We start from the raw sequence: 23,001 nt of genomic DNA on the forward strand, positions 1-23,001 counted from the left end.
TATAATAGTCACCTGCTGAAATTAACTTTGTACCAACCACAAGGGGGACACACAACACATTCAGAGCGACGGGTGGGGGCCAGGACTAATTGTTTATCAGCCGCGGTATTTACTCTCTTTGCTTTCCTATACAGTGTCGCTCCATCCCCACGTTCCTCCCCAACCCCATTCTCAGTCCCCAGCCTGGTCTTAGATCTGCACCCGGTTGTAAACAAACGCAAAGCAGCCGGTTTCTGGACCCCTCGGGATCTGCAATAATCCCATTAAGTACTTATAGCGGTTTATTTGGAGTGACCTAAACCACACCGAAGTGAAATCCACGAACATAAACTTCCCAAGGGAAAACAAAACAAAATACAATTTTAAAAAACCGTCCCGCTCTGGCCTTAGTAGTCCAGAAAAGAATGGGGGCAGGGAGCCCAATGCAAAACTCCAATTTCTACTCGGGCAGGTGGCAGCTGCCTCCCAACTTCGTCTTAAAGCTACAGACAGAAAAAGAGGGAGCCGGACGTGAGACCGCCTAACAGCCCTTCGGCCTCGGCGCCCCAAACAAGACCAGAATTAAGAAGAAATGCATTGTACAACTGAGACTGCCCACGTGCACCCAGCCAGAGCGTGGCAGCCAGGCGGTTTATTATTTACCAAGTAGAAGTAAACCTGGGTCTAGGCGGGGGCGTGGATGCGGGGAAGAGCCCAGTCGCCCCAGGGTAGCTGGGCCGGGGGAGGGGATCCGAGCTGTGCGCAGTGTGGGAGAGGCTAAGGCTAGGGAGACCGACCGAGATGCTGTCTCTTTAAATGCCAGCGGCAGCGCTCTCACCGGGGGGAGGCCAGAGCCGGATCTACAATCTCTTCTCTCCGTAGCTTCGGAGCTTGTTGCTCGCTGAGCCCGCTTGGAGCTGCTGCTGCTTTTTCTGTCTGTCTTCTGCACCTTGAACCGGCGCTTTCCACCCCCTCATTCTCCACTCGTGGGACCAGAGGGCTCAAAGGAGGCAAGAGGAAAGGAGGAAGAGGGGAGAAGAGGAAAAGGGAGGCGGTAGGCACAGATACCACCGCTACCCAAGTCCGTAGGTGATCTACGCCAGCCGCGGGGTGAAGACATGCTTTGCTCTCCCTTGCCCATCCCCGCGATCGGCGCCGGGAGAGAGACTGCGGCTCTGACTCCGGGAAACTTGCCTTAGAAGTCTCGGATTGTGGCGGGGGCTGCTTCTCTTCGGCCCCTTACCTCTTTCCCCCTCCCCCAAGCCGGGTAAGTTTCCGCAGGTAACTCGAGTGGGAGGGGGAGGGGCAGGCGGAGGAAAGGAGAAGGAAGTTCAGCAGGTGAGCCTTCTAGCTCACCTGGGCGGGCTCTGCTCTCTCCCTGCATTGAAAAGGGATGGTGCTTTACCAGCTTTTGGAGGTGGGCTCAGCTGGGAGAGTCGAGGGCTATCGGGAGGTGGGCAAAAACTTTTTTTCTTCTTTTCGTGGTCACCCCCCTCCCCCCTTTACAGCGCCCTGCTCTAGTTCGGTGGCAGGTAGACAGGGCGCCAGCGGCCAGGGCCTGAGCTGATGCAACGTGCTGTTGCCCCAGGGGCGCTAGTGGGGGGAGGCTGCTGCCACCTTAGAGGTGAAGTTGCGGGTTCTCGTAACTGCCCTACAGGTGGGGAGAAGAGCTATACTCTAGGCTTGTAACTCACCTTTTTTCCTCCCTTAGAATAACTGCAAATATCGCCCCCGCGGGGGAAAAAAAATCATGTTTTTGGAAGCCTAGCTGCTCCTGCTCTTCCTCACCACCACCCCCCCCCCCCCCCCCCGCCCCGGACCTTTCTCTGCACTGTGTCCTCTTCAAAGGGACGTCAGTCTCCGAAATAATGGTTTCATTTTCTTCCTCTTCCCACCCTCCCATCCCCACTTCCCCTGCGTGTCTATTTTCAGCGTGATGGGCAACCAGGTGGAGAAACTGACCCACCTAAGTTACAAGGAAGTTCCCACAGCCGATCCCACGGGCTTAGACCGGGACGATGGTCCCCGAATTGGAGTTTCTTATATATTTTCCAATGACGACGAAGAGATGGAGCAGCAGCAGGGGCCAGGGCAAGACTCGGGGGACTTACAGGATCTTCCGGAGGAGCAGCTGCAGACACCGCTGCCAGCTCCACAACAGCCTTACGATCCCCGTCTCTACGAGGTGGAATGTTCCGTGTACTATCGGGATGAGTGCATCTATCAAAAGAGCTTCTCCTCCGGGCCGGCTGCACTTAGCACCTACACCCCGGAGAACCTGCTGAACAAGTGCAAGCCAGGAGACCTGGTGGAGTTTGTTTCTCAGGCCCAGTATCCACACTGGGCAGTGTACGTAGGTGACTTCCAGGTGGTGCATTTGCACCGACTGGAGGTGAGTAACAGCTTCCTGACAGACGCCAGCCAGGGCCGTAGGGGCAGGGTGGTGAACGAGCTGTACCGCTATAAGCCCCTCAGCCCCAGCACAGTGGTGCGCAACGCTCTGGCGCAGGTGGGCGCCAAGGAGCGGGAGCTGAGCTGGCGCAACTCGGAGAGCTTCGCCGCCTGGTGCCGCTATGGCAAGAGGGAGTTCAAGATTGGCGGGGAGCTGCGGATCGGCAAGCAGCCCTACCGGCTGCAGATCCAGCTCTCGGCCCAGCGCAGCCACACGCTGGAGTTTCAGAGCCTGGAGGACCTAATCATGGAGAAACGACGAAATGATCAGATTGGGCGCACCGCTGTCCTGCAGGAACTAGCCACCCATCTGCACCCCGTGGACCCCGAGGAAGGGGATGGGGAGCCCGCCCGGACTACCAGCGAGCCAGTCGAGCTCCCCGCTTTGCCACCGACTCCTCCCTCACAGCACCACTCGCAGGCTGCACACTGATGTGGATTGCAACTGAGAAATCGAGCTATTCACAGCTGCCTGCTGCTCTCCTCATTCCTTTCTCCCCCTTCTCCTCCCCATCGGGGTTTCCATCCTTTTTGGAAAGGGGGACATGCTCATAGGAGGTTAGGGTGCAGTAAGCCCTTGCTAAAAGCTCAGAAACTTAGAAAGTAGCGAGTAGAAGTCTAAGGACTAGCCAAGAAAGTCAGTCCTTTGTGCATTTTGGAGGGAGGGGTGGGAGGAAGATGATAATCAAGGGATTTCGCCTCTTCACTTCCCCTCTCCCCTTCCTTCCCATCTACTTCAGGAATTGGTTCGTTAAAGGTTGAGGTGGGTTATATGGTGGTGGTCTGGGGTAGACCCATTCTTGCACTCATGGAGTAGGAAGAAAGTTAAGGCTTGTGACTACTGAAGCATTCTTCTCGCCCTCACCTTTTTGGCTCTGAGCACGTTCCTGCCGGTTACTAGGACAAAGGCTAAATGGGGCTCCTGGAGAGGCAGGCACGAAGGGCTGCAGATTTCTCTCCCCACCCCCTACCTCTACTCCCCCCAAATCGCCGTATGTGGATTGGGGGAAGATGGAGTGATTCATTTCATGGGATTCCTGGGGAGCCAGGCCGGGTGGGTAAGCAGTGGGAAGATCTGGGAGCTGCAGACCTACACCTATTTATGCTATAATAAGTGTAACAAATGATCCTGTAAACTGCAGGAAAAGAGACAAAGACTATCCCCGCCCCTCTCCCTTCCTTTCCTCCCTCCCCCGTTCAGTGAGCAGTTACCACAAGTAGTTGGATGCTGGGAGTGGGGCTCTTAGAAGATGTCCCTCTTCCTGTTCTCTCTCGGCTCCTCCTTCGTCCCAGGTTACAAGTAAATCATTGTCAGGGGCAGGCTTGGGGAAGGATTCAATTAAGGTTGGGCTTTGTTTCTCCGGGTGTGCTGTATGCACTAGAGCTGAGCTATTTGTTACTAAAAGAAACCAGGAGGCAGAGGGAATGGTCCTTTGTGTCACTGATCTAATTAAACTTGCTCAGCTCTGTTCCTCTGCTGAACAGAGAGGATGGGAGGGAGACCTGGGTGCTACTTTTCTCAGTATCGACTACCAAAGCAGCATTGCTAATTAATCAGTCAGGATTGCTTTTTTCCCTCCTTCATATCTAGTAAGGTTAGTCTGCACCACTACCCCCTTATTTTTTCATGATTAATTTTTATTAATTGTTGGCTCTCTGAATGACTTCTCTTCCCTGCTACTTCCCATGCACTGAGCTAGTGAAAATCTTGACTTGAGCTTTATTTCCATAATAAAATGCTTTTGTTTTGAAATCAACACTTAATTAAACCAGTGTTGAATATCCTCCCTAGCTCATAGTGGTCTCCACATTTCCTCACTGCTTAAGAAAACAAGTTCTTCCAGAATCAATCTCAATCAATCTCTCCCTCCCTCTCTCTCTCTCTCTCTCTCTCTCTCTCTCTCTCTCTCTCTCTCTCTCTCTCTCTCTCTCTCTCTCTCTTTCTCTCTCTGTCAGTCAGTCATAAATAGAACCCTGTGAGTAGTTAAACAGAAATACTGTTGCTGATCTCATAAGGAGCAAATGGGGTTGTTTATGGGTTTAGCCCAGCATCTATGGTAAACAGACAATAGACTGAACAGTTATTTCTCATATTTGCTAATGAGCTACTGCTCGGTTCACGATGAAGCTTTTTTTTTTTTCCATTTCACAAACTGCCAATTGAAAAGCTTGTTCTGTCCCAAAATGATTTGTACACTTAATTTTAGGATGCAGCTAGCTTGGCTCAGAAGAATTGGCATTGCTAATGCTGCTCTGGAGAATATTGCCACAAAGGATTGGGTTAGGTTTGTTTTTATTTTTACTGAGAGGGTCTGTAGTGAATCTATAGTGCTCAAGCACTCATCGTGATCATCTGACTTACTATAAAATTATTTAAGGGTACAGTAAGCTGTCTTCTCTTGAATTTGGAGTAAAACCAGATTCGATAGCTTGGGCAGGGAAAAGATAGTAACCCTTTAGCATCCATATTTATCTTAGTCACAGCCTGGCTTATAATTTGTGCAGAATTCAAATCTTTTTTAAAATTTGCTTATGTCTACTTGTAAATTTAATATTCTGATGTTAAAGCATAGTTTTAAATGTCCAGGCTCCTTAACAGATGGTTAAGAAAATAAGTGTTCCTCTTAAGCCATTGCATTTAGTGTGACCTTAGGCAATCACTTTACCTCTCTACACCCATATTTTTGCTTCTTGAGTCAAAAGGCATAAACTATGATTTCTGAGGGCCCTGAAGCTCAGAAATGTAGTGATTGTAAGCATTTTTTTTCTAATTTACCTAAAGTCTGCACATATCCACCTTTGTTGCTTTGTGACTGACCACCCCTAGCCTTTGCCTGTCAAGATCAAATGTGTAGCTTCTAGGAAGAAATGACATAAAATTCAGCATCATTGCAATGAGAACTTCGGTTGAGAAAGCAAAATCTAAGTCCTGAGTTAACTACTTTCCTCTCCCTCCCCTTCCCCTTTCTCTCACAGCTTCCTCTACCCAGAATCATTTTTGCACATTGTGAGGTGGGACAAGCTAAGCATGGATATAAACAAAATTACAAATAGAGCCAGAGACCTAATTTTAGCCAGTCGTCTCAGTTGCCTCTCTAGGCCCGCAAACAAGCAGCAAAATTGACAGATTTGAGTTAAATCTCCTTTCCTCTCTTCTGTCTACACTCAAGAGGGAAGTGGCTAATGAACAGTGACCAATGGGCAAGAAGATATTTTCTGCCAACTTTTGCTGACAGCCTTCCCCCACCCTTTACTGGAAAAGCTCAGGAAGGCCTACAGTGACATGCAGAGCTGACTAGAGCTGTTGGGAATTAAAATGAAGAAACATTGAAAGAAACATTGTGAAAGGAAAATTGAGCTCCAACAGAACATGTTATGGGTGGCTTTCTGGAAAATCAGAGGTTGATTGGGAGGGAAATTGAGCTCATTGGTTATTCCAGCAGAGAGGAAAAAGACTTAACATAGAAGCCTTTCCCAGCTTAACATAAGCATTCATGAAAATAATATTAGGTTGCATTAGCTACGATATGTAGAGGCAAATTTCCAATGGGATTTTTTTTTTCCTTTCCATTTTAAGAATATTCAATATGGTTTTTGCAGTTGCATACCTCCTCTTTCCTGCTTGGTTCAAGAGAAGAAAATCAACTGACAGATTAACTTTCCTCCAGGTGGCAGTGTTGTGGATACAAATAAATTTTTATTTAAGCCTCATAGCAGTGGCCTCACCTGGCACTTTAAAATTCTAAATACATATTTAAGCATATTTTTTGTTCCTTTATAGGGGATTAAAAAACCCTTTAGAAATATTTTCTACTGTGAATTGTGGATGCTCTTTAAAGGAAAAATGGGTTTGATTCTAAGGGTTCTTTGGAAGCTTGCATTGGGAAAGGGGGAGGATGCCCTATTGGAACATGAAGTCAAAGTCAAATTTATATTTTCTTACCTGAGGAAGTATTTTATTGAGACCGCTTATGTAAGAATGAGTTTTGCTAGAGCCCCAGACGTCAGCTTTACAACTCTTTTGTAGTCAGGACAGAACTTTTTTTTTTCTTTTCCCTGGTAGTATCACCCACATTTAACTGAAATTACTTTTGGTACTCAGGTAGCAAAGATACAACCTGAGGAGCATACTTTATTCTGAACCTAAAAGTGCAAGTTTTCTAGTCTTTAAGAAAGACATTTATGTGGTTGAATTTTTGCTCATTGGGTGCTTTTGGCTATTTTCAGCACCAGCTCTTATAGCAGCCCTGGGGGGAACAGATATTTTTGAAAGCAGAACTTTACTTTTATACAACAAATGAGATATGGAGAACTAAGTACATGTTAACTGCTTGTTTTCTAACTTTTTTTTAAAGGAATTCACTGTGTTCAGGATTGTCACTGTTGTGTGTTTGTCTAACCAGCCACTTTTTACAAATTGGAGTGTGATTATAGTTACTGATGAATGGATTTGGGTTTTGAAAGCCACACCTTTTTTTGTTTGTTTAAATAAAAAAATCAGGGTAATTTCAAACTTGAGTGGTTTGTATGACTTTTCCATTACAGTGAACAAATGTTTCACTAAATCTACTTGAAATTTTTTATTTACTGCTGTAACCCTTCAGAGAATTTCATACACCACTTTTTTTTCCCATTAATTACGTGAATTTTTTGTCTTCACTGAAGGCTGTGTTTTCTGTCATTGTTCTTATACCACTTCTTGAGAAGGAAGTTCAGATTTCAGATTGTATCATTTCCTTCAAAATGAAGGGCAGGGCATAGTCAAAATAAAGATTTGAGATTTTTTTCAACTATTTCTTTGCTGTAATTTATTTTTTAAATTGTCAGGTCCTTTTTGAAGGATCAGTATGGGACAATAATAAACTTATTGATGAGGTAACTTCAAGTTTGCATTTTTCTAATGAGTGTCTTGGCTTGGTTTGCCCAATCGAGATGAGGAAGTTGAATCTCAATCTCTCTCTCCCTCTCCTTTGTGTATTTGTTCAGTGATGCAAATTTGATATTGCATGTTCTGAAAGGAGGAATTGCTGAGATCCTTGTTCATTTAGGCCTTTAGTTTTCACAGAAAACTTTCCTGTGTCATAAATTGTCAAGCCACATTGGTTTTTGGAATCAATACATCTCTTTGAAATTTGGTGGGACCTAGGCTAGCTTATTTAAAATCTTGGCTCAGGGTGATGGAGGGTTTTCATGTAGAGTTCAGTACTACCAGACAGAGCCCTCTCCCTCATGGTGATTGTGGGGAGTGAGGGGGTTGGGTTTGGTTGGGGAAAGGGGGTCTAATAGTTTCAAGCAGAAAACAAGGGAGAGAGCTATGTATAATTCAATTACAGAAAATTAGTGAACAAGATCACATGGCATTTGTTGGCACCACTCAGGGTTTATGTGCCAGCAATTGATAAAGGAACAGATGTGCAGTCTGTGTGAATAAGGGATGGGAGCCCACTAACAAACACCAGGAGTGTTCCTGAAGCCTTTACAATTGTTCAGTGAGCCTGCTTCTTATTGAGTCTAGGGTGGGGTTCTCTGGTGAGAACTGTAACCATGAGAAGAGTTTAATGTGGAAGATGGAAGGGGCATCACCAAGAAAAGTTCTTAAGTTTAATTTTGCACGTCATTGAAGAAGACAGTTCAGGAGAAGGGAGAAAGCACATTTAATTCTCTTGTGTTTGGCTGGTTGATGAGTTACAACTAACTACTTCCGGAGTGGGTTGATCTTTTCTGGTCAGTCAACAGCATTTATTAAGCATCTATTAATGTGGCAAAGAACTGTGCTAAGCACCTGGGATACAAAGAGGCAGACACCTGAGAAAACAAACAAAGCATCTGTCCTCTCAAGGAGCTCATAGTGGAATGGGGGAGATAACATGCAGACATCTGTGTACAAACAAGATATATCCAGCATAAATTGGAGATAATCAACAGAGGGAAGGTACTGGAATTAAGGGGGATCTGGAAAGGCTTCTTGTGGAAGATGGGATTTAAATTGTGCTTGAAGGAGGCTATGGAAGTCAGGAGGTAAAGAGGAAGGAGTTCCAGATATCCGGGACAGCCATCGAAAATGTCCAGAGTGGAAAGATTGAGTATCTTGTGTAAGGAATTACAGGGAGGTAAAAAAAAAATCTGTATTTGGGGGAGTTTAAATAATTAGAAATGTGAAGAAAATATATTCAGAGAGTTCCCCTGCCCCCCTCACCAACTGAATATGAAACTGCTACTGATTAAATGGCATATTGGAAAGAACTGGGTTTAAGTGAAGATTCCTTACAGATCCTGTTCCTCCTCTTCCACTTTCCCTTCCTCCCTCTCCCCTTCCTCCCACATCTCTCTTTCCCCTTCCCTCTTCTCTTTTCTTCTGTCCTTCCTCTTTCTTTCTCCCCTTCCCCCCTCCTCTGGCTGGGAGTTAGCCCTGGATTTGAGTCCTGGATCATCTAGTAGCTTTCCATGTAACTAGGTAAGTCACTTTTCTTCACTTATCTGTAAATTCAGGACTTAGACTAGATAGGAGGTCAGAAGACCAGTTTGAGCAAAACCAAGAAGGGATTTTGACCAGACTGTAAATAACTGAGGACTGAGAATACGTTCTTGAAGAAGGAAATAAGGTGACTATTATTGACTTTTAAAAGAATTTAATAGTTACAGCCAAGGGACCAATAAGGTTTCTAGGAAGATGAATACACACGGGCATGCTTGTACACACATGCAAACATATCTCCATATCCAAATATGAATCTATATATTAAATGGGACCTGTGATTCCAGTGGTATAGTGAATACCCTAATTAGGAATAGCTCTGCAACTTGTAGTCTCTGAGGGTTTCTTAGAATACTGAGAAGTTAAATGAAATGTCAGGAGTCATAAAGCCAGAATGTCTGAGGCAGTACTTGAATCCAGTCACCTTGGTGCCAAGGACTCTCAACATTATGTCTTGCTGCTTTATTTATATAATGGCTCATTTATATACATCCCCTCCCCACCCCACCTCCGCCCCACCCGTTTTTAAAGCACTTTGCTGACAACTATTATGTGAGGAGACCATGGAGTACGTTGTAGACCTGTGTTGCGTTGTAGAGTCTGGGGACTTCAGTTCTAATACCAGTTCTGGCACACTCAATATTTATTTGTTCTTCATTCTCAAACAGGACCATAACATCAGGGAGGTGACACTATGACATGCAAGTTAATTGGACTTAACTGAGGGAGGGCTGTGCAAAGTCACCAGCCTCACTTTCTCCTCTGGAGCCATTTGGGTCAAGTGGCCAGATATGGATCAGAATAACTGGAGATGGCCCAGGATGCAGTGGGGGACCTTTGACCTATGCAAATTCATTTTACCACCTGGACCTCAGTTTCCTAATGTAAACTGAAGAAGTTTCTCTAATGGTCTCTTTCAGCTATTATATTCCCATGAGTCTAGGAAGTCAAGTCAAGTATTATTAGCATCTTGTGGATGAAAGAACTGAGAATCAGAAGTGTTGACCCATTGTCACTGGTCTAACAGCTACATGGACATGTGCACTGACCTGCTGGAAATGAAGTCATCTTGTTCCCAGTCCTGTGTTTTAGCCCTCCTACCTGGGGTAGCCACACACTTAGTTTGAAGAGTTTAAGGTTGCTTACTTAGAAAAATCACTGGCTGTATCACTCCAACAGTCATTCATTAAACTGCCTACTATGTGCAAGGGGAGCCTGGTTTGAGAAAGTGTAAATGAGATATCTAAGTGAGCTCCTACAGGCTCAAAATGTTCAATAGAAACATGAATCATTCAGGTTCTGTTGGGAAAAAAGGTGATGCTCTAGTCCAATTTGCAGCTGAGGAAAGATTGTACCTTAATATGGTCTCTTCTTGTCCAGCCTGACTATAAACATATCACAAAATGAGATTTCTTCCACTTTCTTTAGGAGAACTTGTTTAGTGCCCAAGCTCCTTCCAAAAGCAGAGTCAGGTCCTGTAGATTGCTTAGGTAGGTACTTTTTCCTCTTACCTGAAAACCTCTGTCTTTTCTCCTAATGATGGAGGAGGAGGTCAGACTGGCTCAGAGCAAAGTCTGAGTTATACTGTGTGTTTTGAAGAAATTCAGTTTTGTTACTTTGGAACCTATAAGATAATGCTACTGAGGGGGAAGGGAGAATTTAGCCCTGGCTTTAGAGATTATTTTAAGGGCCCTAGCAAGTGGATAAGAACTCTGGGCAATCACTTCCTTCTTTGTTTTAGCTCCAATTGCTACTCTTGAATTAACGGTGGAAAAGTTGAACGAACTTTGCTCCTCGGTGGATCAAACGATTCCCTTGTTTCTTTACCCAATTACTGGATTTGTTCTTGTACATTCATAGAATTCAGAAATGCTAGACATCAGAGACCACTAGGTCCTAGATCAGTCCATACCAAGGAAAAGATCTCCACTGAAACACACGTGGTAAGTTATTTTGTTGTTACTGTTTGGTCATGTCCAATTCTTTGTGACCCCATGGACAGTATGGTCCATGGGGTTTTCTTGGCAAAGATACTGGAGTGGTTTGTCATTCCCTTCTCCAGTGGATTAAAGCAAACAGAGGTTATGTAACTTGCCCAGGATGGCTGAATTTGAACTCAGGTCTTCCTGACTCCACACCCAGCATTCCATCCACTGAGCCAGCTAGCTGCCTCCTAAGTAATTACTCAAAATCTACCTGAAGTTCTCCAGTGAGGGGCAACTTCAGTGCCCTTAGAGACCTATTCCATTTTTTGGAGAGAGGCAGTATGGCCGAATAAGTAGAGAACCCACTTTGATGGTGGACCTGGGTTCGAGTCCTTTCTCCGACACATAATAGTTGTGTGACCCTTAGTAAGCCATGTGACATTTAAAAAATTCTGAGACAGAATTTCTGGGTAAATTAAAATCAGTTTTATTGACTACATCTAGAAAACAGTCAACAAAAACAGACTCATTGTCTCTTCGGTAGCCAAGAGACTGAACCTGTGGAACCATCAATATTTATAAAGTTTTTTGAAAAAGGGGTGCACCTGAGGGTGAAAATCAACTCTGATTGGTCGACAAGTATTAAGAGAGAATGATTATTATAATGAAAGGTGGGCTATATTAAAATGAGGGTCTTTGGACTTGGATCACCCACATCATGGTCAGTTTCCAAGTTTCTGACAAAAGAGAGAATTCTTATTTTCCCTGACCTGTGTGAGTAAACACAATAAGCAGGAATCCACCCATTAGCCTAAACTTAGAATTTCTTTTACTGTTTTTGATTAGATCTTTAGTCTGGGTAAGTCTTTGAGAGAGATTTCCCACACTGGTTAATTTCTGGATGAGGAAGTAGAAAAGGGGAAAAACCTTGGTCCTGATTCAATAATTAGTTATTAATACAAGAAAGAAAAAAGAAGAAAAAAAAAATTAATACAAGAAAGAAAGAATCATTTCTCTCAGTCATTTCTTCCCCAATGCTTCCAAGTAACCATCTCAGACTATAACAATTGTAGAACAGTTGCTAATCTGTAATAGTAAAGGGCCTTTTTTTTTTTTGGCTGGGAACTCTCAGAAAGAAAATAAATTTGTCAGGAAGGTAGGTTTTGTTTTTGTTTTTTTCCTCCAACTGCAAATCTAAATTTGTCTCTATGCAACTCCTATCTAGTTTAGCTCTCTGGGGTCAAAAAGAACATTTAATCATTCTTTTAAATGACATTTCCTGCAAATACCTGAACCCTGTCATATGTTCCCTTCCTTAGTGTTACCTACTCCTCCACCCCACCCCCAGCTGTCTTCTCTTCTACAAGTTAAACATCCCTAGATCCTTCAACCATACTCATGTGGCATAGATCACAGCCCTTCTACCCATCTTCAGCCTATCTATACTGTGAGGCTTCCAATGAAACAAAGTACTTCAGATAAGATCTGACTGTGAACACTCACTTAGGGCAGGCAGCTCTTGGGGGACATTTAGAGGGAGGAAAATGGAAATTGTGGTGGCTTTGGAATTTCTGGCGTTTCATACCTCTGCTCATTCCAAGGTGCTTAATTCCCACTAATACTTAATTCGGTCCCTTCTACAGCAAGACCGAAGTTGGGCAGTGATTCTAGGAGACTGAGAAGGAAGAAGGAAGTCTGCCTAGTCAGACCACAGCTGGAGTACTTAGTACTGGCTGCTACACCTTGGGAAGGCCATGGAAAGACTGAACCCATCCAGGGGAATTCAGATATAATGGTGAGGGGACTCCAAACCATGTCATACTTGTTTTAAATCACCTTTGCATTACTAGACTGGAGTAGGTTTGAGGGAGGGAGGGCATGAGAGCCAGTAAATAAGGGATTAGATCTATTCTGTTTGGACCCAGAGAGAAGAACTAGGTGAACCGGTTGGGAGTCACTTGGAGGTAATATTAGAGGGAACCCCCCCCCAAAAAAAATCAAACAACATTGCTAATAATTATAGCTGTGCAAGAGTGAGATGGGCTGCCTTGAGAGATATGGGGTCCTATTTCTGGACATTTTCAAAGTTGGGGCTGGATGATTGTTGGTCCACTGTTTTCTGCATTATGTGACATCCCTTCTATCTTTTAGAGTCTCTGAGTCTCAGTTGGCTATATAAGCTGATAAGAAAGCCCCAGAGCTGTTTTACAATCTGCCTGTGGACACTCCTCACTTTCACAAAGACAGCCAAGAGAGTATTACTGCCTTTAGGATTTCTTTCTCTTGATGTAGGGGAGGGAAAGAATGGGAACACTGGAAGGGATGCCCCTTCTTTCCCAAAGAAAAGATAATTGAGAGGACTACATTCCAGAGATTCCTGTCCTTAAAGTATAGATAAAGTTCTCCATGATGTCTTTTAAGATACAGCAATGCTATTTTAAAAGGGGAAAAATCAGTGGGATGATTTTGGATGCTATCACTTACTATAAAAAGACTGAGAAAGAAGTAGACATCAGATCAACTTCCCTGTACAAATTTCTTTAAAGAGATCTGGACAATTCAAAGCAGCCTTCAGTGCATTTCTGAATTCTAAGAATGTAAATAAAAATGGATTCATATCAAAGTTTAGTCATTATTAGATCATCATGCTAGAATTGGGTCTAATTTATTATATGACTCGTGTGAGTGTATATGATTTTATCTATGTGTATGCACATTATATGCATTTATATTTCTATATTGATAGATGTGTATATGTGTATGTATACATACATATTGCCTGACCTGAGTCTCATAAATATATATAAATATACTGAACAAAATAAGTAATGTACCAGAGTACGCATAGACACACCAAAAAGCACATTTCCATTCTATCATAAATTGGATGTAATGAATATGTCTCTCTCTCTCTCTCAAATGTATATGTATACATACATATACACCCATAAATATGTGTATATATATGTACATAATTCTATATGTTGTGAAACCTGGGAGTAATAATATTTTATACATGTATATAACATGTATGTGTGATATGTGTAGGTATATATGTACATGTGTATTTTATATCTATATATGTCATCTGAAAAACTTGAGTCAGAAACATGTATATATAGAATTTGTGCATATCTGCATATATGTGTGTGTATACATATATAGAGAGATAAATGTGTGTGTGTGTGTGTGTGTGTGTTGTGTGTATTTGTTGTTGTTTAGTCATTTCAGTCTTGTCCAGTTCTTCATGACTCCATTTGGCGTTTTATTGGCAAAGATACTGGAGTGGTTTGCCATTTTCTTTTCCAGTTCATTTGACAAATGAGGGAACTGAGGTATAGTTAAGTGACTTGCCCAGGCTCACAGAGCTAGTGTCTAAGGCTGGATTTGAACTCAGGTCTTTCTGACTCCAGGCCCTGTACTCTATCCTGAGACATCTAGTTGCCTCCTGAGTTCAAATTCAGCATCAGACACTTACTAGCTCTGTGACCCTGGGCAAGTCACTTAACCCATGTTTGCCCTAATCCACTGAAGAAGGGAATGGCAAACCACTCAAGTGTATTTGCCAAGAAAACCCCACAGATGCAGATATAAATGTGTGTATATAAATATGTATGTATGTGTTCATATGTATATGTGTGCACACACATAAATTATACATACACATACATGACACAACCTGAAAAAGCTGAAAATCAGAACCATAGATTTTAAACTGGCCATGGAGTCCAATATCCCCAAACTGAAACACAGAGAGGTTCACTGACCCACCTTCACACAACCAGTTAGTTTCTGAAGCAGATTTGAGCTAATGACTTTCTGACTTCAAGCCCAGTGTCTGATGCCATTCTTGTCTTGAATCTGCCACTAATTCCTTGTGACCTTAATCAACTCACTTCCTTTCTCTGAGTCTTACTTTACTCCCTATAAAATAGAAGGTTGGTCTAAAATCTCTGAAATACACTCTAGTGCTAATGTTCTCTATGTCTTAGAGCGCAATTTTACAGTTTTTGATGGTTGTAGAAATGCAGTTGATTGCAAAGAAGAGCCAGATATTACTGTTAGCCTGGGGAAAGGGAGTGGAGCTGAGAATTCATGTCCTGGCTACCCTTTTCTGCTGGCTGTAGAGATTTAATCTTTTCAACTTTCCCCACCCTTCCCTTTGATTACAAAATGACCTGAATTGTTTTTTCTAGAGGGATTAGGGGTGTGTGTGGATATTCAAGCAAAAAATGCCCTTTGCTTTAACTTTCTTGCCTATAGGATCCATGCCAGCTCCCTTCAACTATTCTGAAATATTCAAGTTCTGAGTGAAGAAAATCCAAATCCACTTACTATGTCCAGTGGTAGTTGGATGCAGCTAAGCAATTCAGACTTAGGGCGAATTGGGCAAGTTTTTCCTCTTAAATTGCATGGGCTTGGAGTGTTCCACTCTAGAAATTCACAAATCAGGCACGTTATCTGAAAATGTCAATATACACCTGACTTAAGTTAGAGTGACCACAGATGATTCCAAAGTTGGGGCTTTTTTTTTTTTTTTAGACCCAGGAATAGGTTTAAAGAAACTCTCAGTCAAGCATGTGAATGAGGTGGGAACCAGACTCCAATCTTCCTGGCTCTGAGAATGGTTCCCTATCCCATAATCCCAGGATATTTCATGTGGTTTTGGGAATTAGACCCAACCTTGAAATGGAGGATTCTGAATCATTAATTCACACTTATATAGCATTTAACAGTTTACAAAGTCTTTTCTTCATCAGAACCCAGGTAAGTGGGTACTGTACTATGCCCCCTATTTTATAGATGAGGAAATTGAATTTCAGAGGGGTGAAGAGATTTGCCCATGTTCCCATAAATATTTGAGTGAAGATATGAACCTATGTCTTCTAACTATCGCCCCTTTCCACTACATCATATTAACCCATTCTAACGATTCAGTAAACGGAATTACTTCCAAATATCATCTGACTGAGGCAAAATCAGTCAACCAGTAAACAGCTGTAAACAAAGAAGAATGCAGAGTAAATGGAGGATAGTCTCAGAACAAAGAGATTAAGATTCAAAAGGCCTGGGAAAGATTTCTTGCAGAAGGTGGGATTTCAGTTGGGCCTTGAAGGAATCCAGGGATGCCAGGTGGCAGAGGTGAGAGTGTCACCCGAGACATGAGGGACAGCCAGTAAGAATGAATATAGCTTCTACCTTGGAGCAAAGAACTTGGTCTCTGGATCAGTACAAAGAGCCATTTTCATTTTCTCAGCTTCTTATAAGTCAGTCCCAGCAACCTTGGCAATGCCCTTCTCGGTATGATCTTGCCACTTAGGGAAATGTTTCTTCCTTCTTTAAATGTGTTTGGTTCTAAACTCTCTAAAATGTAATGGCAATTTTAAACTTTCCAATCGATCTTTACCTATATCTCCATGGATGTCACCATTGGTTAAACTAATAATTATGTAATTTCTACCTTTCAAGAAAAAGCTTGGTCTTTGTATCACCTCAGTGGGTCCTTTATCCTTCCAATCTAGCACTTCTAATGCCTCAGTATCCAATTCATGAAACCAATTGTCCATCTGCTGTTCAAACTGGGTTATACAACCTGCCCATCTGCCTATGGCATATTGGATTCTCCACAATATATTTTATTCTCTTCACCTCCCACCATTTGCCAGTCATCACCGTCGCTGCTGCGTTCATTTTTCTTTGTTATGCATACATTTTATTAAGTGATCTCCCAGGTAAGAAAGAGCCCAGCACTTCCTACACTAGGCCAGGAATACATGAGGAAGGGGGAGTGCAGGGAGATGTGGCTGGAGAGGAACTACTGCCCTCTAGAAGTTAGGCTAAGACTGGTGACAGCTGTAAGTAGAGACCAACACCCTAATTGTTCTGGGGTGTTGACTCATGTCGTTTAGTCATCTTAGTCTTGTGGGACTGTTTCACACATAACACACACCAGGCACTGGAGTTTTCGGACTCTAGCCTCTAACAGGTTCACTCTTGATCTGGTCAGACAGGAAGGACAGGAAGACAGCTCTGGAGGGGTAAATAATCTTACTTTATTCTAGTCTAGTCTTCTCACAAGGGTTGCTGATAATGGGAGCACCAACTCCTACAGCATTCCCTAATCACCCTTCTTGCACGGGCTGGCAAGAGAGTGGCACGGCTACCCCTGTGTCTTGGTGGGGTCAATCAAGACAGGCACAGCATTCCAGTTTGTGCACTCCCCCAAATCACCTCAAGCCTCCATAGGGGCCGCTTGAGGCAAATACAGCATTACACTGTCATATTCCTCAGTGGGTTCCCCTCAAGCCTTGATGGAGGCCAATCAGGGCATACACAGCTTCCTTACTCAATGACCAGTGCCCACTTGCTTTATAGGGCAACAGACAAAGAAGGCATTTTGCCAACAATAGTTTCACAGGTTAACTTTAGTGTAGTAAGTACCAATTATGTCACTCCCATATCTCACAGCGCAGCCTCAGTAGGACTGTCCGTCATTATGATTCTAGGAACTACTATCTAGGATCCTTGGGGTTATTCTGGGATTTATTATCTAACACCTGGAAACTAGACATCGCCATGGCCGTGGATCCTGAGAAACTGAAGTCTAGAAAGGATAATAAAAATCCTCCTTGCATACACGGACTCTTTGGGTTATTTTGGCAAAGTTACTCTAGTGGTTTGCCATTTCCTTCTGTAGCTCATTTTTACAGATGAGGAAACTGAGGCAAACAGGATTAAGTGACCTGCCCAGGGTCACACAGCAAGTAAATATCTCAGGCCAGATTTGAACTGAGGTATTCCTGAGTCCAGGGCTGGCTCTCTATCCACTTGGTTACCTAGCTGGTTTGGGCTCAGATTAGCCACCATGTAAAACATAACCTCCAGCTAGACTGGTGCTGGGGTTTACCTGGGAAGGTTCCCTGGAGCAATTCTTTAAGTGATTTCCTAGAGAAACTTTGCATTTCCCCTGTTCTCTTCCTAACTATTGTGATGGAAATTATTTACTCAGAAATTTCTGATCGATTTAGTGATTATTTGCAAAGTGTAGCATCCACAGTTACTCCTTTCACTTTTCAGTTTGGGAAATATACCTCATTCATCTGGAATGAAAAGTGAGAAATGGAGAGAAATTGAATAAGCCTTCAGAGGCTTGTTGAATACCTACCATATACGTTAATGTTATAGAAAGCCTAATAAAAGAATACCTTTGTTCAGTCATTTAAGTCGTGTCCAATATTCTGTGACCCCATTTGGGGTTTTCTTGGCAAAGATACTGGAATGATTTGCTATTTGCTTCTCCAGCTCATTTTACAGATAAGGAAACTGAAGCAGATAGGGTTAAGTGACTTGCCCAGGCTCATGGAGCTGGTAAGTGTCTAAGGCAAGATTTGATCTCAGGGCTTCCTGACTCCAGGTCTGGCACCCTATGCACTGTGCCACCTAGTTGCCCCTGCCACCCAGCTGCATATTTGAAGTCAGTCATTTAAACGGCAGATATTTACCATGGGTAGGAGACAGGGTGATAGGAAAGTCTATGGGGAAAGTCTTGGTTTTAGAATCAGAAATCCTAGGTAGGAATCCTAGCTCATGACTCAGCTTATGACCTTGGAGAAGGTCATTTCAGCTTTTTGGGCCTTGGTTTTGTTATCTGCAAAAGAGTTGAACTAAGTTGTTTTTAAGGTCCCTGCTAACTTTAAGTCTATGTGCTTACCAAGCGCTTACAAAATACTCAGTGCTGTGGGTAAAAGAGATAAAAATAATAGTCATTTATCTGGGACCATTGGACTCAAAGATATTCCAGGTCTTTCCTACTTCTGTGCCTTTGTTCACACTGCCTTTTGTCTCTGTAATGCTCTATTTGCCTAGTCCTGCCTCTTAAAATTTGTCTAATCCTCAAAGGCCCAGGTGAGATAGCCTTTTCTCCATGACCCTCCCACCTCAGCTAGAAGTGATCTCAGATGCAGCAAACAAACTTGTGGTATTTACTACAGCTATTTGTGAGAAGTCTCATGGCATAGTAGAGAACTGGCTGATGAACTAGGAAGGCCAGGCCATACACTAACTGCATGACTCTAGGCAAATCACTTCTCCAGGCAACTCTCTAGGTCTTCAAGATGCTTCTCTTCATTGATTGAGAAAGTTCCTCCCAGGGAATCCTCACACCAATAAAATCATAGGTCTGGGATATACATTATGGACATGTGCAGTGCATGTCTGTGTGTATACACACATATGAACACATGTATTTATACATAGTAGCACAAGCATATCCATATATACACATACACAAATATATGTATATATACACATAGAAATATATGTATATATTGTTGTTCAGCTATTTAGTCATGTTCAGCTCTGTGACCCCATGGAGTTTTCTTGGCAAAGCTATTAGAATAGTTTGCCATTTCCTTCTCGAGCGTGTCTCCATTTTGCAGATGAGGAGCTGAAGCAAATAAAGGTTAAATGTCTCGCTCAGGATCACACAGCTAGCAAGTGTATGAGTCCAGATTTGAACTCTCTGTCTTCCTGACTTTAGGCCTGGTGCTCTATCCACTGCACCACCTAGCTGCCCCATATGTGCATATACATACACACAAATATACATGCGTGTATACAATATGTATATGCATGTGTATACCTGTTTAATAATAGCTATATATGTATGCACATACATGATTATATATTTTGTTGTTCTTCCTTCATTTTTGAAGAGTACCAATGACATCATGACATGATAGGTGATATCTTGATTTGCACATGAATTGGATTTAATGGAGGCAGAGTTGCACAAAATTGTCAGCCTCACTCACTTCCAGAGTCATCAAAATCTAGTGGCATGACAAAAGTGAAGATGACTGGCGCTGGCCCAGGATTTGGTATATGACCTTGGCACTTTTGATGTCTGACCAATCTCTAAGCACTCCACAGGGCCTGCTTTAGCCACCTTCGTGGATGTTGGCTCTTTCTACCAGGGGAAGTTTTCATATGGTGGACATCTCCTAATTCACAGATGGGATTGAGGCCTGTTGGTTCCCCTCAACTTGGTTTATAGCTCATCTGTTGACATAGTTTTACTGGAGTGTGGCTGCTAAATATGTTACAGCTTCTTGAAGCCACAGATGAGAGTCGGGTGAGAGGTGGGCACCAAAAAATGGATGAGCAGCCCTGAAAAAGGCTTGGCAAGGTCTTGCACCAGAGGTGCTAGTTCTCCTTGAGCACCCCATACACTCTACATAGTTATATATTATATACATTATATATGTTTATATGTTGGATATAATTATATTACATATAATACGTAATTATACTATAGGTATTTAAAATTATATAGGCTACATATAATTGTTACATGCATTATGTTGCATGTAAGTGATTTATATTGTATACATCATGTAATACATACCCATATATATTTTATATACATATATTTAAACTGCTTCTGCCTTTCATAAATCCCTACGAGCCTCTAAGCTGTACAAGGGTAGGGGCCCTATCAGTTCCAATCAGCCAGCATTTCTTAAGTATCTACTATGTACAAGACTTATTTATCCCTGGAATCCCCAGTGTTTAGCCCAGGGCCTTACAAACATAATGCTTAATAAACATTTTTTTTTAAACTGAATTGAATTGAATCCAAGATGAATTTTCCAGATGCTCCGCCCTACTTAGGTTGTCCATGACCTATTTTATTCACTCCCCCTGCCATGATGTTTTGATATATTTGAAGGAAATGTTTCTGAAACAGATTATAAACTTTCCTGCCTTTTAAAACTGTGTACACAGAGCGTAATTGAGCTGCTTTGCTATCTCAGAGTTACCATGACAGGTCTTATGATTTACTCCGTGGTAATACCCACACAATACATGTATCTAGTTTTTAGCTTTTCTGAAATAGGGTTAAGTTTGGCTGAGAATGAGATTCCAAGAACCTGTCTTTCAGAGCAGGGGCTTTATGACAACTGTTCCAGATGCTCAAGGGTACTTTGTAGCTGGAAGGCCCTATAAAAATGTCAGTTGTTGTTATAAGATAGCATATAATGCACTAAAATTATGTGTTCAGACTCGAGGCTCAGCTCCAACCCCACCTTCTGCAGGATGCTTTTCTCGGTGCTTCCAGCTGCTCATGCCTTGTTCTTTCTGACATCATCTTCCATCTAGCCTGTATGTTTGTGTATGCGTATGATATATATTTCGCATACAGACATGTATCTCATCATACACACATCTATGTCAATATCTATAGATGCATCTAAATTTGTGTCGGTATCTAAATCTATAGGAATATCATATATTTATATACACACATATGTACAGATACAGATACACTGATGTATGCACCCACATAATGATTGTCTCCAACCATTACCGCATGAGCCTTTTGAAGGCAGGGACTATTTTTTCCTTTCTTTATACTCTGTTACTTAGCAAAGCACCTAGCACATAGAAAATGTCTAATAAATGCTTGTTGACTGACTGATTGTTGATTAAGGGCTAAGAAAGAAGAGAAGAATCAATGTGGGCTATCCTCTAGGGCTTTATGGAGAAGTGGGATTCGAGCTGGGTTTTAGTATATGGAGAATTTGATGAAGTAGAAAGGGGAAAGGTCACCTCAGGCCTAACTCAATCAGTCATAGCAATTAAACATTTTAAACCTTAGGCAGTCAATACAAAACTAAGGCACCTGAAATCCCAATCTAAGTGAATCATTTTAGCTTTTCCCACCAAGTCCTGGTGCAATGGATAGAGCGCTGGGCCTGGAGTCAGGAAGACTCATCTTCCTGAGTTCAAATCCAGCTTCTGATACTTACTGGCCATGTGACCCTGTTTGCCTCAGTTTCCTTGTCTGTAAAGTGAGCTGGAGGAGGAAAGGCTAAACCACTCCAGGATCTTTGCCAAGAAAACCTCAAATGGGGTCATGAAGAGTTGGACACAGCTAAAAAATGATTGAACAGCAACCAAACTAATACCAGAAATAAAGGAAAGAAAATAGACTACTCTGATTAGTATTTCTTCCCACTTCCCTTCCTGACCCTGTGAAGAAAGTAATACTAAGGACTAAAACAAAAGTCCTAAAAGACCCAGTCCTAGAAGGCAGAACTAGGGGCAATGGGTAGAAGTTATAGATACAGACTTAAGCATGATATAGAGGAAATCTTTCTCTCCATTAGAGATGTTCCAAGAGTAGAATGGACTAAATGAAGATCACAGGTTTGGAGCAGGAAAGCAATATAGAGTCTATCTAGTCTAACCCTTCCATTATATAGAGGAACAAACTGAGTCCCAATGACATCACATGTCTTGCCCAAAGTCACACAGACAATAAAGAATAGAGCTAGAATTTGAACTCAGATCCTCTGATTCCAGATCCAGGAACCACTTTGGAGGTGATGAATTCCCGAGTGTTGAAGGGCTTTAAGAATCAAAGGCTAGGTGACCACTTAGAAGGGATAAAAATAATAATCTCTAACATTTATATAGCGTTTTAAGGTTTGCAAAATGTTTTTTCATATCTTATCATATTTAATACCCACAACAACTCTAGGAGGTAGGTGCTGTTATTATCCTAAGTAATTCTTGATCAGGGAATGAGTTGAAGTAGTTGACCTTTGAGGTCCCTCTAAAGTTATTAGAGAGTGAGTCAACCCTGGCCAATGGAAAGTAGATGGAAGACTTCTGCATGCCTTTCCAAGAGTTTTATTTTTATTTATTTATTTTTTTTAAAGAAGCTATCTCTAACTAGAGTAAATTTCATGAGGATTTTCTTCATTCCTTACTGCATCTTTCTCATAGCTGGGCTCTTCAGTTCATTTCCTGCCCAGGTGCTCAAACTCCTTTCTGTGACTTTATGTTCTTTTGCCAAGAATTTTATTTAGAATCTGCTAAGAGCTTCATTAACATACTGTTCACCCTGTCTTTGAGATCATTAATAAAGATGTTCAGAAAAGGAGAGATGCACACAAGTCCCTGATGCCCTTCCTTGACCTCAATAGAATGTCATTTATCATTACCATTTGTTTGCAATCATTCCCTCACCACCTTCCCCTTTCTAATCCTCTTTGCAGGGCTCGTATCCTGGCCAATGAAAATTACCCTTTTCACCTAACCTATAAAGGGATGCCATGTTTTCTCAAGTCTACATGCATCTTGATCAAAAGAGAGGCTTGGAAA

The 23,001-nt window shown here is 42.4% G+C and overlaps 1 protein-coding gene across 1 annotated transcript; it reads left to right on the forward strand.

The window, feature by feature from the left end:
• The first annotated feature begins 785 nt into the window (after window positions 1-785).
• On the forward strand, window positions 786-7,309 carry LRATD2 (LRAT domain containing 2). The gene is made up of 2 exons (XM_036765184.1): window positions 786-1,246; window positions 1,912-7,309. Exon 2 carries the CDS (start codon window positions 1,916-1,918, stop codon window positions 2,861-2,863), a length of 948 nt encoding a protein of 315 aa, XP_036621079.1. The 5' UTR covers window positions 786-1,246; window positions 1,912-1,915; the 3' UTR covers window positions 2,864-7,309.
• Window positions 7,310-23,001: the final 15,692 nt, after the last annotated feature.

The sequence above is a fragment of the Trichosurus vulpecula genome, chromosome 1 (genome assembly GCF_011100635.1).
Source record: "Trichosurus vulpecula isolate mTriVul1 chromosome 1, mTriVul1.pri, whole genome shotgun sequence".
NCBI lineage: Eukaryota > Metazoa > Chordata > Mammalia > Diprotodontia > Phalangeridae > Trichosurus > Trichosurus vulpecula.

What these genes read in the sequence shown, in the direction of transcription:
- LRATD2 (XM_036765184.1), top strand. Translation starts at nt 1,916, where the DNA reads ATGGGCAACCAGGTGGAGAAACTGACCCACCTAAGTTACAAGGAAGTT.